General features: G+C 35.9%; 1 protein-coding gene across 1 annotated transcript in view; it reads left to right on the top strand.

The window, feature by feature from the left end:
* Positions 1-13,382, top strand: part of CSMD1 (CUB and Sushi multiple domains 1) — a 994,655-nt gene that overhangs the window by 651,165 nt on the left and 330,108 nt on the right. Inside the window, exon 7 of the mRNA XM_088530602.1 lies at positions 2,056-2,133. Within this exon, the coding sequence (XP_088386728.1) occupies positions 2,056-2,133 (78 nt within the window). The remainder of the gene's footprint in view (positions 1-2,055; positions 2,134-13,382) is intronic.

Raw genomic sequence — 13,382 nt, 5'->3', positions numbered from 1 at the left:
ATACCTCCAGGAGTGAGTCCCAGAGAAATCTGAATAGTTATTGCCACTTTCCTCCCAAAATACAGTCACAGAACAAAGAGATGTTATTTCTTCTTCTCTATCTACTGTATGAGTGACTCAGGGATTATAACACTCATTCACTAATCTAAGCAATGTAGGGGTTGTATGCTCCAATGTCTTCTCATGTGTTTTACATGAAACAGATATTGATAAAATGTGGAACTTGTGCTGAAGGAGGGACCACAACCCCAAGAAATTTCTCAGCTATTCAGGTGTACGACTTGCGTCTCTGTATCATTTGATCAGCCTGGTAATGCCGTCTAAGAAAAGAGAACAGAAGACTGAACTTGAGGGTAGTTTAAGTGCCTAAGTCCTAGGAAGCATTGTAAGAAAACATACTCAGACACATTATCCTTGAAGAAGCTACAGATACCTATGTTTTGTTGTTTGTTATTTATTTTTGAGAAAGTAAGCATTACTGTCTGTAAGCATTGATCAGTTCCACATAACACACTCTTTACTTAGAGGAAAAGAACATAGTACACAACTATCAAATCTAATTCATTCTTTCTGGCTACAGCAGCATTTCAAACATCTTTCAACGTTTGAACACCTGTTTTCCATGTTTTAGCATAAATGTCTCCACTTACAGTCCATATACAGAACAAAAAAATACAGTGCTTGCCCAGTTTCAACACTTAAGAAAAGTCTTCTTCACTTCAAGATAGCGAAAGCATCAAAAATAAAAAAAAAGAATTTCTAAGTCACAATTTCTAAATTTGATTAAATATCGAAATGTTACCTTGCTCTTCCTACCACCTTAGTACTAACAAGTATTTGCATACAGATAAGTATGCAAACATACTATGCAAATATCCTATAGCAAGCATAAATGTCATATATTGACAACAAGTATAACTGATGATTGGTTGTATTAATTTGCATACTTATATGGTATCTGATGCAAATTATTGCTGTTTTATTGCTTGAGTTGATTTTTTTCCGTTTGTATCTAGGTTGAGTGTTTACATTTTAAGATTATTAAATGCTACAAGCACCAGAAGAAAAAATTACTATGAATCAAGAACTTACTTTTTCAAGCTTTTTCGTTATTTACATGCATGATGGTGCATTTAAATTCTGATACAGAGTCAGTTATTAAGCTATTTTGCTACTGCTATTGTTTTTGCACAATTGCCTAGATTTTTTGCATATTCTTTTGTATTTATCTTATTTTTAATTGATCATATTGTTCTTAAGCTGCCTAATTAATGAATTTCTGATTAATTCTTCCTATATTTTATGCTTTTCTCCTAGCAATTTAATTCTAATTCTACCCCATATGTTCTTTAGCACACAGCTCTATTAGTTTGTTCTCATGTCTCTTTTGTTTCTGAGACCACTTTGTTTTTAGAAAGAAAAAAAAGAGAGTTATTAAACCTCTAATGGATCCTCTCTCTCAGTTTCTGTCTTTGAGAGCTCTTATTGTCTTTCCAAATTCCATTGAAATTGCCTTGTAGATTCAGAAAGTGTTAAGTGAATGAAACAGTGTGACACCATGTGATAATATGACATTAATCTCTAGGAAAGTAGGCTAAAAACATTTCTACTAGTGAAAGATGGATAAAATAAAAACAGTTTGTGAACATTATGTTTAAATCTGTAGTCTTCAGAAACACATAGATAATGCACTGTACATTTTAAGTAAGAAATAGGTTGCAAATATGTTTATAATTTTGCCTTAACATAGTGGTAAAGATAGGAAAGCAATACAAGTAATTAGGACAGATTTTTATTTTGTTTGACTGTAAGGAACCTTCAAAAATTGTGAAGGTGGATAATCTCAATTAAAGAGCTTGTATTTTTCTGATACATAATAAATCATTATGCTTTTGCAAAAAAAAATCATTTCTCACGGAGATTGCCAGTACTTCAATGTGTTTGTCAGAGTCCTATGTTGTTTTGTATTGCAACACGTGTGACTTGGCTGCTACAGTTTCTTCTCTACATTGTTTAATAATAAATTATCCTATTTTTGTTTCCTTGTTTTCTTAGTGAAAAAAGCAATCGAACTGAAATCAAGAGGAGTCAAGATGTTGCCCAACAAAGACAGCAACCACAAGAATTCTGTCTGTAAGTTTATACCATTATCTTTAGAATGATTGCATATTTCTTCTTGAGTCTTCATATGCATTCAGATCAGAGAGAAAGAAAAACTTGAAATGCTGGGAAGAAACGGTCATAAAATGGTCATTATGGTTTCAAACTGTCACTGGTTTTAGAACTCTGCTGGACATACCAGGGAGGGCAGAAAGCAGAATCAGGTGTTGTGATGTCTGAATAATATTGATATGTCAGGACATTTCAAGTTCAGAGATGCAAAGCTAGCAAAACAGACTCAAACTAGTAAATCTACACGATGCAGTGCCAGATCAGTACTGGGGACAGTTATCTTACCCATCTCTGAATCAAGATTTATGTTTTCTTATATTTTTCTTTTCCTCGCTTAGTATCACAGCTCTCTAATTCTTGCCCCCTCCTTGCCACTCAGTGTGTGCTTGTGGCTGCCCTTTACTGTCCTCTGCGGTGGCACAGTGAAGGCTCACGCCTCCCTCTGCAACTCCCAGCACCTCGAGGCTACAGCATCCCCTTCCCTTCCTCGCGTGTTGAATGTGCTCTGGGAAGACATCTATCTAATCCCTCTACATCTTTCTCCCCATATGTAGGGATCAGGATGCAATCTATGAGACTCACAAATTGTTATTTTTTTAAACAAAATTATCATACCTTTACCTGAACAAATGGCAGTCTTATGAAAGGCCAGTCTTACGAAAAATAAGAAACATTTTTTTGTGGATAGCAGAGAGGCTTTTTGCTTACAGAAAAACCCCAGGGGGTAAGCCAGTGTCCACGTCCAACTCATTAAAAGTGCTTGTGTAACTGCTAAGACATGTCTTGAATAAATTAATTCTTTGTGTAGCAGCACTGGACTCAGTGAAGTGAATCTCAGGTTATGTTTGCTTCCCTGTGTGCTGCAGCACCATGTGCTCTGCAGCCACAGGGAGAATGAGGGTCTTGGAGGCTAATGTCTAGGGGTATGAGTTGTTCTCTGCCTTGCTACAGTGCATCGTTTTATGCAAAGTGAGAGGTTTGGATATGCTCTCTGGAACAAAAGAGGCATGATAATTGTCTGCTTTAAATATTGTTCATTGCTGGTATGGCACTCAAAAGGAACTTCTTGTGCAAGATATAGCAGAAAAGGTTCATCTGCCTCTCTGGTGTTGGCATCTGAATGGGTGGTTATTTCATTATTTATAAGTTACTTCAGGGAGCTCTGTGATCTTTGTTTACAGTTGCAGAGCACATGCTGTCAGACACCACATTTAATTACAGAAAGTGGAAGTAAGACAGGGTATGTAAAAATTGTTATCAGGCAGTCTGCTGTTGACTTCAAATATGTCTTTGGTATTTTTTCCTCTGTTTGGTATTTTTTCCTACTTGTGAAGCTATATCTTGTGTCTTCTTTTTCAACATAAAACTAAAATGTGCGTTATTACCATTAATTTTCTACTATTAGCAGAAACTTAGATTTTTTTATATATTTAGATTAAAATATATTTTGCTAGTCTTTATGATCCAAACTCTTGCATTTAAACATTTTTCTTACCAGTAATAGCATAGATGAAAAAGTAATTATGAATTCAACTTCAGAGGATTGATATGATTGAAATCATTTCAATTAGCAAATATCTAAGCAAGTAAATTAAAGAGAAATGATAAATGTTTTTGTGTGTTAGCCCTTTTCAATATTCTCTGCATATAAAACTAGATAAAACTAGAAAGCTTGCATGCTTCTCCATTTTGAGTGGAAAATGAAATGCAAATACAGGCATGGTAAATACGCAGTATTATCTTATTCATAGTTTAACACTGAAATAAAACATTACGAAATATAACACATTTATTGAAATTCTATCCTGTAGTGGTCAGTAAAGAATCTGAGTTGGAGTTCTGTGTATTAGTTTGTGTTAAAGTGTTGGAAGACTTTATAGCACGTTATTTTTATTTGCTTACTGAAACAGATGCTTTAAAAGGCTATATTTACTATGTTAACATGGATTGTCTTGGGAAAAGATTTTCTTTCGCTCTTTTGAATATGCTCTGCATACTGACATATTGGCAGTGAAAGGGAATGCCTGTGTGAAGTCCTTTATCTGTCTGAGGTTAGAAGATCAGACAAGGTTTTTCCTCAGGAGTATGAAGAAGTGTTTGTGTTTCTGAAAGCTTGTATTGCCTTTTTTTAAAAAAAATTCTGTAAGTAGTTTAGTTAAAAAAAAAAAAAAAAAAAAAAAACTTCCCCATACAAGCCTGTCTTGCTTGTGTCCTTAGACCACTATTGAGCTGTAACTCCTCAAGCTGCAGGTCCTTTCAGTGACATTGCTTAGGGATCAGACTTTCTGGTTTGCAGCAAGTGAAGCTGCAAATGTTCCCTTTCCGATTTCCATTGCTGTTGGATTCCCCTTTTATTTTTCCTAACACACCTAGTGGCTTGAGGTACCCACAGAGAGGTATGGTAGACATGTATGGGAATTCTGGAAGCCCTTTCCTGAGGCAGGCTTGGAAAATGGACGAGGTGACAGTGTGTGCTGTAATGACACTCTTAGACAGTTGCTCCCACGGTGAGCGCCTCTGCAGACACAGATGTTTGCTTTGCTCCCAAGCCAGTGCTGATGCAATAAGTCATAATTTGCTATAGTAAGCTGGACAAATAACAGCAGAACCTGATGGTGTCTTGCGATCCTTCTCTGAGCTGGAGAATATAACAGTAATTTAATTCCTGGCAATTTCTGTGACCAGCTCACTGCTTTGCTGAACAGAGAAGCAGTAAAAAGTAATATATTGTAGTATTTACTCTTGATATAGCAGGTACACTAGGAAGATAAAAAAAAAAAGATAAGTGTGAGACGTTAAAAAAGTACTGTCTACTGGGCTGTTATAATTAAATCAATAATGAAATTTGATTGATTCCATGAAAATAAATAAATAAATAGGCATGGTTGACTTCTTTATGACTAATGTTTAGCCCTTTATGACTAATATTCACAGTGGCAAAACTCAGTTAGGATTTGGGCACAGGACGTCACCGCACACTGATTATCCCTCATGGGATACAGAGTGGTATTTCAGTCACCTACAATCAGATCTCACTCCTTTCCTCCTGGACTTGCTTGTGTTCCTAAGGGGTTGCAACTGCTCTGCCACCCTCTAGAAACAGTCAGGTAATGAAGTATGGCTTTGGGACACAGGAGCCTCAGTAGATTTACGGTGGGAAAGAACCTTTATGTCATGTGTCCCTCCCCAGGGGATGAACAGCAGGGTTTTGCTTTGTTTTTGTTTTTTCCTGAACACACCTGAAGGAAACTCATCAAGTTAGTCTGTTGTCAGAAAGCTCCTGGCAGCCTGTATCCTTCAGCAGGGAGCCATATGCAGCTGGGCCATGATTAATCTGTGCAAAAGGATGGGAAAGATACCTGAATGAAAATGAGGGCATGGTTTATCCAAAGTTTAAACTGGCCTATTAGGGGCTTTAGTACTAGGCTTGGCTATTTTTGAACAATAAACTGTGAGATCCAGGAGATCGTTTTTGATAGCTGCTCCTCTATTAGTGCTCTATCAGTGCTGGAACTGCCACCGACAGTGACCAAATCCAATGCCAAGCAGATTTTTCCTGGTCATCTTGAGTTCTTCTCTCAGAGGAGCAAGAAGAGAGTTTTGCTTTGTGGATCTGCGTAAGGAAAATGAATTCTAATGCATCTGATGATGATGATAGAGGTCCATCCATTTAGTTGCAAGATCAATCTACTTGTTTTAATGACTTTTTTTTTTAACATAAATTGGTAGTATTCTTGAAGGAAGCTGTTAAATCTGTCTTGCTTTTGTCACTCTTTCTTATTCAAGCATGGAATAAGACTAAAAGCTCTGTATGCTTAATGGTTGTCCTTTTTATAAATTACTATGACTACAATTTGCATTGTGACTGGATAGTTTCAGCTTTTATAGGATCACTGGCTCTTGTATGAAGATGGTTTACTAGCAGTATTCCTGGCCAACACCTCTGTCATAGGGTAGCAATCCTTTCTAAACATATAGGCAAGAGAGGTTTTAGACAGAGCATCTTGTAATCCAAGAGGAGATGTACAGAACGAAGGAGGAGAAGGATTTCCTAATGATGTCACCCATGAAGACAGACCATCATTAGGTGACTGTAGTCCTTATAAAAGAAGGCTTATATGCTAGGCAAGAAGGAGACCCCGCTGGTTAATGTTTCGAGCCTCTCATACATCCCAGGCAGTCACCCTTGGTCATTTCAAGTGCATAGGATAATGAGTGAGTGTAGCCCTTTCTTCTGGACACCGAGCTATGGAGCCTAGAGAAGGTAGTGCTGTACTTGCCACCTTGCCCCTCCAGTGCCTCTGTGAATGTTGGGTGTCCTGATGAGGCTGAGGAGGGAAGGCTTTGCTGTGCCTCCTTGCTAGCAGGGTACAGCAGCAAGCTCCCTGCAGTGCCAGGGATGTTCAGTGAGGTGATACCCATTATATCATGTGGAAAGGGGAGATGCTTGTAGGTTTACGTGGTGCATGCAAAGCTGCCAGTGCAGTCATGTTAGAAAGGCTAAGCAGTAGTGAGAACAGAGGTCTGTGGAACAGCAGATTTCCCAAGTTTCTTCTTGCCAAAATGCAAGATACTGTGCTGTACGGCACAGCAAATTGCAGAGAATTTGCTCTGGAAGAGCAACAGGTATTAACAGGTGAAGCCTAAGTGATTCTTTAAAAGCATTCCTTGTATTGGATGATGTTAAAGGTTTATAGTCACCAAGTAACTTAGCCCTATCTGTGCTAAATGTGTAGTTTGGCAGTTAATGCCTTTTTTGCAAAGCAAGCTCTCTGTAAATAGTCACTGAAAATAGTCACTAGTATGATTTGAAAATATGTTTCCGATGATCAGAAAAATGAAAATAAAAAAAGCCATTGGATTTTTTTTTTTTTTTTTGTAAACATAGATTTGGAATGTTATTTTGGATGTATTAATAAATCCTTTTGACTACAGAGTTTGGCTTGGCTTGGCTACAGAGTATATCTGAACAGTTGCCTCCCCTGCAGATGAAAATCAAACAAACAGACAAGTTATTTTAAGGCAATGCAGAGCCAGAGAACAAATGAGTTTACAGACTCAGTATTGATTGGTCGCAGCACATTAAGGTGAATTAATGGCACACACTGTTGAAACTACAGAGACTAATTCCAAAACAGGATTACATTGCTAATGCTGTGCAAGAAAGGAAGAATGACAGCAGCCATTTATTTTGCTGCTGGAAAACTTTGAAAAATAGCTCAATACATCACAACATAAAGTTAAAAAGATGTTCACAGCAAGTTTTTAGGATGGAATTTTGTTTCTTATCAATATTTGTCACTGCATTTTAAATGGCAGTTCCTTCATTCTGTTTTGCTACTGATGAATGTACTTCGATAGAAGCAAGATGACTAGTACAAGATTTGCTTTTCTAATAATGAAAAAGCATTTCTCTGGGATAATATTGGACTAAATAATTGCACTTAATAGCACAATTTTTTATCTTGTTTATTCTTATTCCTAGTAAATAACAATTTATTTAAGAAGTTTTAGATATTAAAAAGATCAATATTTAGAAATGCACTGCAAACTTGCTGATATGCCAGTTGATGAAAGCAGCTCAAGGTCATCTCAAGTTACAGTTATAAAAGTTGAAGCTCATGACTATTTTCATATAAAGAAATTAAGTGATCATCATGATATAACTATTGATTTATTTGTGTTTTGGATATAAATGAGTTTTCTTGTTTTTTTTTTTTTTAAAGCTTTTCATTTTTTTTACTTCATTTTAAGCCTCTTAGTTAAAATATAACAAAGCTATCTCAAAGTTATATATGCTACCCTTATATAACTTTAAAACTAATATAATATCCTATATTCAAGGATATACTATGATTAAATGCATTGTCCTGTAGGCATTTCTGTTTAGGACAAACGCCTGATCAAGTAAAATTGCAGGGAAAGCATATAGCATTCGATGTTTGACAACATCGGCTATAGCCTTAGGCCTATAGCCAAGGCTATAGCCTTAATTAATTAAAGCCACATTTCATCGGTGGTGGGATTGATCCCTACCGATAAGCAGTGAAATAAACTTCCTAAATAACTATAGATCATTATGTATCAAAATATCTCATGCTTTGGAACTTATGTATGTTGACCTCTCTACATGTCTATGTTTCACTCTCAAGATTTTAAAAAGCAGAAGATGAAATTATAGTTAAAAAGATATAAAGCAAGTAAGGCAGGAATTATATATATATATATATATATATATATATATATATATATGATGACCTTAAACATAAGGGGGAAAAAAAAAGTGTTTTATTTGGTAAATTTCCTGAGGCATGTACAGCCTCAAGCAAGAGCTAAGTTAAAAGCAGTTTTGAGAAATAAACAAAGCATATATCTCAGTATCTCCTTGATTGGTTTCACTTTCAACTGAAAGGAATAAAGCAAATATCAAAATGCTGGCAGCTTTCAGGCTTGCTTTTCATCCTGAAGCAAAGAGTAGTATTTACAAGTTTTATAAACAAGCTTTGAGAGGTTTGTTTGTCCAACACTGACACATTGACAGTCATTGCTACCTAAAGAAAAAAAAAACACATTAAATATTCAGTTAAAAAAAGGAATAAAGATGGAACCTAAACATTGACATTTTCATGCAACAGGTTAAGGGGCAGATCATGAAATGAAATCTTTATTGTTAAAAGTATCCTTGCAATACACCTACACACACACATACAATTTTAGATAAATACGCAACAAGATTTCATTATATCATTTACTGTATATCTAGTAAGAGATAAATGCTATTTCTCTTTTACTGTGTATTATAGTATAAACTTGGCAGTAGGAAAAAATGACTGCAGCATTAACCTTTAGCAGTTTTCTAAAGCTTTAATAAAACAGGAGGGATAATTACCCTGATATACTTTGTTCTAACATAGAATGTAATAATACAGAGCTGCCCAAGTGTTAAAGAACTTAGACTCTTCTAAAAAGATGAGTACCACTATATAATAAAATTCTACAATGATATTTTAATAGATGCTTTCTTCTGGTTATTTTACAAATTATATATGCAAATGACGTATTAAATAATTGATGAAGCACCTTGTTTTGCTTGTAGCTACAAGTGATGCTTTTCTTCACAAATATATTTAGGCAGTAGTTCTCTGCACAGCAAGCTTTTTGCATAATATTTTAAAAGATATTTAAGCTCCTGCCGTGATCAAGGCTTATTTAGAAACACCAAGTATAATTTACTAACCTGATTTACAAAGCAATTTATACAATCTATTAAAATATCATTGTAGAGATATAATCTGATTGAATTATGGATGGCTGGAATGAATTGTTACCCAGTTAGGAAGCTGAAATTGCCATTAAATAATTCCCATATACAATTATGGAGCATTACTGATTATCCAAAGTGAGTGTTCATACCGTAGGCTAAATTGACATTGAATTCTGTTATTTTCAAAGTCAAAGACATAAGAATCATCAACCTGCTTTTAGCAAAGTACAGTTCTACATAAATTGCCTATTCATATGAAATTTAAATATAAACCTGAATACTTTTATATAGCTTCATTGGCCTAACTACCCTGCACAGCCCTGGTAAAAATATAGCAATAAATAGGTTGGCAAAATGAAGTCCCTGGAGATTCACAATAATATATGTAGATTGTGGAGGTGTTCAGAACTTGTGGGTGGGTGAATTCAGTCTTCTGGAACATAAAAAAACATTAGAACAATTTTAATTAAAGAAATAACCGTGACATTGGACTATGCAGAGAAGGTGTGCAGCAGGATATAAATACCCTCACTGCCAAATCTCTTGGAAAGTCAGACACTTCCCACTTCCCACAAGGAGATTCACACTTACAACAGAGGGCAGGCTGGTAGTTGCTATAGTAAAGCTTGGCAGTAGCTGCAGCGTTCCTGCCTGTTGAGGGTATACACAATTCTGTCCAAACCCAAGTGAGCAGGAGAACATGTTCAAGCTTCATAGGTGGTCTTGCACTATTGCATTTCTTCTGAATTTATTCTCTAAAGGCAGAAACAGTTTAGAAGCTACTTTCAACAATGTTGGCAAAGCATTTTGCTGCCAGCTGTTAGCCCATCACACGGGAACATATCTGTTCCCAGAGACCCTCTGAGCAGCACTGCAAAGGGCCTGTGTCGGGTGTGCTCGGCACTGGGGAGTTTGTTGGGTGACAGCTAATTCCTCAGCTGCAGATCAGTTTGAGTCCACTATTCCTTCTTCATTTGGAAAGAGGAAGTCATGAATTCACCCAGCAGAGAGAAGACAGTAGCCATTTCCTCAATAATGTGCCCTGAAGAACTTGAGCTTTTTTTTGAATGGGTCAAAAGGAATTTGCAAGAACCATGATGGAAATGGAAATTGTCTGTATTGTTTATTTCACTACAGATTATGTGGCACTGCAGAGAAGACTGGAATATATTCACACAGAGGAAGTAGAATAGGAAGATTTAAATGAGAAAGTGGTGAATTTTAGTAGAAAAGGGACAAAATGAAGTGTGCCTTTGAAATAAAGGGAGAAGTGATGAGTTCAGGTGACAGGGAAGAAAGACCCATTAAAAAGATCTTCTGAGCTATCAGGAGGAGAAAGGAAAAGCAAATAAAGGAATTAGCAAGTGCAAAAAGGACATATGAAGAAATGAAACAGAGAATACTGCACACGGTAGGGAAAATTAGAATAAAAATAGGTATAATAAGTAGGAAGGGAGAACAAAGAAATGAGAAATGTGAAGATCTTAAAAGACCGATAGATGTTTAAAAGATTGATAAATCTTATTTAATTTGTCATTCTTATAGCAAAAGCTGATTTTAAGTTCATTTATTTATTATCTTTCATTATTACAGCATAATTTGCTTATTGCATGTTATCCTTTATATTATATAGCCTGTGACTGCTGACTGTGACATTAGCATTTGACACTATGATTTTTCAGTTATGATCTCTGATTCTGTCTCACAAATCCTAAGAATTGTAAGGAAACACTCTCTTCATTTAAAGGGAAGGAATAACTCAGCATGATGTGTCTTTTCAAATTGATACTGTGGTGTTCCAGGTGGAACACCTACTCATTAAAAATCCCATCTCCCCAAAACAAAACAAAACCAAACCAAGCAAAACAACTCAAATGTATTGATTTTCAAGTGTACACAGAAAGAGCAACCTAAAAACAAAACAAAACAAACAAACAAACAAAAAGGACTAAGTTTTCGGTTATATATTAGCAAGGTTAAATAAGAAGGGGTTGTAAGTGTGATATTCTGGTATATTTATACTCCCCTGTCATATAAACAGTCTGAAATCAGGTTAAGAATTTTTGACGTATTGATGTAATACAAGTTTTAATGCATACGATGATTATCAAATTGCTTAATTAAAAAAATGTTTTAATCTAGAAGAAAATCATGGATCTCAAAGTCCATATTCTTCTCCTAATGCAGGAATGCATTCGAATTCCGTCTCTCTGCCATCACAATAGTCATTGCTTCAGACTCTTAACATGAAAGAAATTCTTTGCATAAGCAAAAGAGATATGTGAAAAATGTATGCATATTGTCTTCCCTACTTCCTTGCCTTTGAACTGAACTTCCATACTCAATGTCTCTGCTAGAGGAGGTGAAGTCAGTGAATTATCAAATGCACATGAACAAAACAGTGTGGTATCTCGAAACTGATACTTCATGTGGTGTATATATTCCAAATGCTACTTTTTACTGCTAGTTCAGCTTTTTCTTATTTTTTGAAGTCAAATGGGAAACCTGTTTCATCTTGAGGAGTCATGTTTCCTTCCTAATTCTGCCAGACTTTTTTTCTCAAAAGTCTGAAAATGCATCTGAAGTAAGTAGAGAATAGCAAAGATTAAAATAAACTCTTTCATAAACCACAGATACTTATAGTAAGGCTTGAAGCACCACCTGCTGGGGTATTACTCCACCATATCTATGGATAAGATCGGAAATTTAATCCACATTTCAGTGTAGAAAAGTGCAGAAGAACTAGTAAGCACTACAATATAATTTTTGTGTTCTTTTCTCTATTGTTTTTCAGTTTAATCAGTAACAGTCATTTCTGGTGTAATACTGAGGCAGAAAGGCTAGAGTGTAAGGAGGCTTTTTCATGGCACAGGACAACAGAAGTTTTACTAGGTATGCTTAAGCAGAGCTTGTAGCCCACACCACTATTGCCAGGCAGAATAATCCCTGAATTTCAGTCAGGTTTGCTAGACAGTCAGGTTCTTGCTTTTCACTGTTTAAGCTGTTATTCTTCCACACCTGCGTGTGTTAATGTAGAAACCTTTCACTAATCAAAGCCTAATTCCTTTACTAAAATAGTGTCTGAGTCAGTTTATTCTACATCATTGGGCCTGGTTTCTTACCATTTTCTCTTCCAGCTTCTCTTTCCGCAGGCTTTTCTCATCCCGGACTCTTTGACTAGTGAGATTCTGTCTCCCTCCATCTCCTTATTCATTCATTGCTCCCATCTTTTAGACTGTTTTCTTCCCTCATTTCTCTCCTCAGCTCCAAGTTTTGGAAGAGCAAAAGGCACATCCTTGACGGAAATGTCATTCTTGCAACAAATTACACGCTACCATTCTGATGTGTGGAGTGGCTAATGCATCCCATGGAAAAGGTCACCTGGATCTTTTTAGTTTGGGAAACTGAGTTCTCCCATCTCTTTCAAAATGAATGAGATGTAAAACACAATAATACTGTGAATGTAATAATATTTGAAAAGAGTAAATAGATCCAAAGTGGACACCTGGAAAAGAATATGTAGACCCCAACAACTACTGTTAGATAGGACATTACATCAGTCTATAGTAATCCTGAGCAGGTCTGTCCTTGAGTGGCCAGGAATATTTTGCAACCTTATTACAGAAGATCATGTAAAAAAAAAAAAAAAAAAAAAAAAAAAAAAAACCACCCTTAGTTTGGGCATTTGTACTTTAAAGTCTGTTTTGCCACTCACTTAAGTGCCCTAAATGCCTTCTTGCTTTAAATGGGTCTAGTCCTATGCAACCTGTGAGTTACCTACATTCTTGCTGAGCTGTTTACTTCATCACCTAGAACAGCCACAAATAATGAGAACATACTTAAAAAAAAAACAGAAAAAGGAAAACATGTCATGCATATCATAATTTCACATTTTAGCAGACAAAGCAATATCTATATTAATATCACATTTTACATAATTACATAT

Source organism: Tinamus guttatus, unplaced genomic scaffold (genome assembly GCF_059628265.1).
Source record: "Tinamus guttatus ecotype Peru unplaced genomic scaffold, ASM5962826v1 Tinamus_guttatus_pri_ptg000383l, whole genome shotgun sequence".
Classification (NCBI taxonomy): domain Eukaryota; kingdom Metazoa; phylum Chordata; class Aves; order Tinamiformes; family Tinamidae; genus Tinamus; species Tinamus guttatus.
Note: the sequence above shows the minus strand (reverse complement) of the source record. Positions and strands in the feature narration are given on the sequence as shown.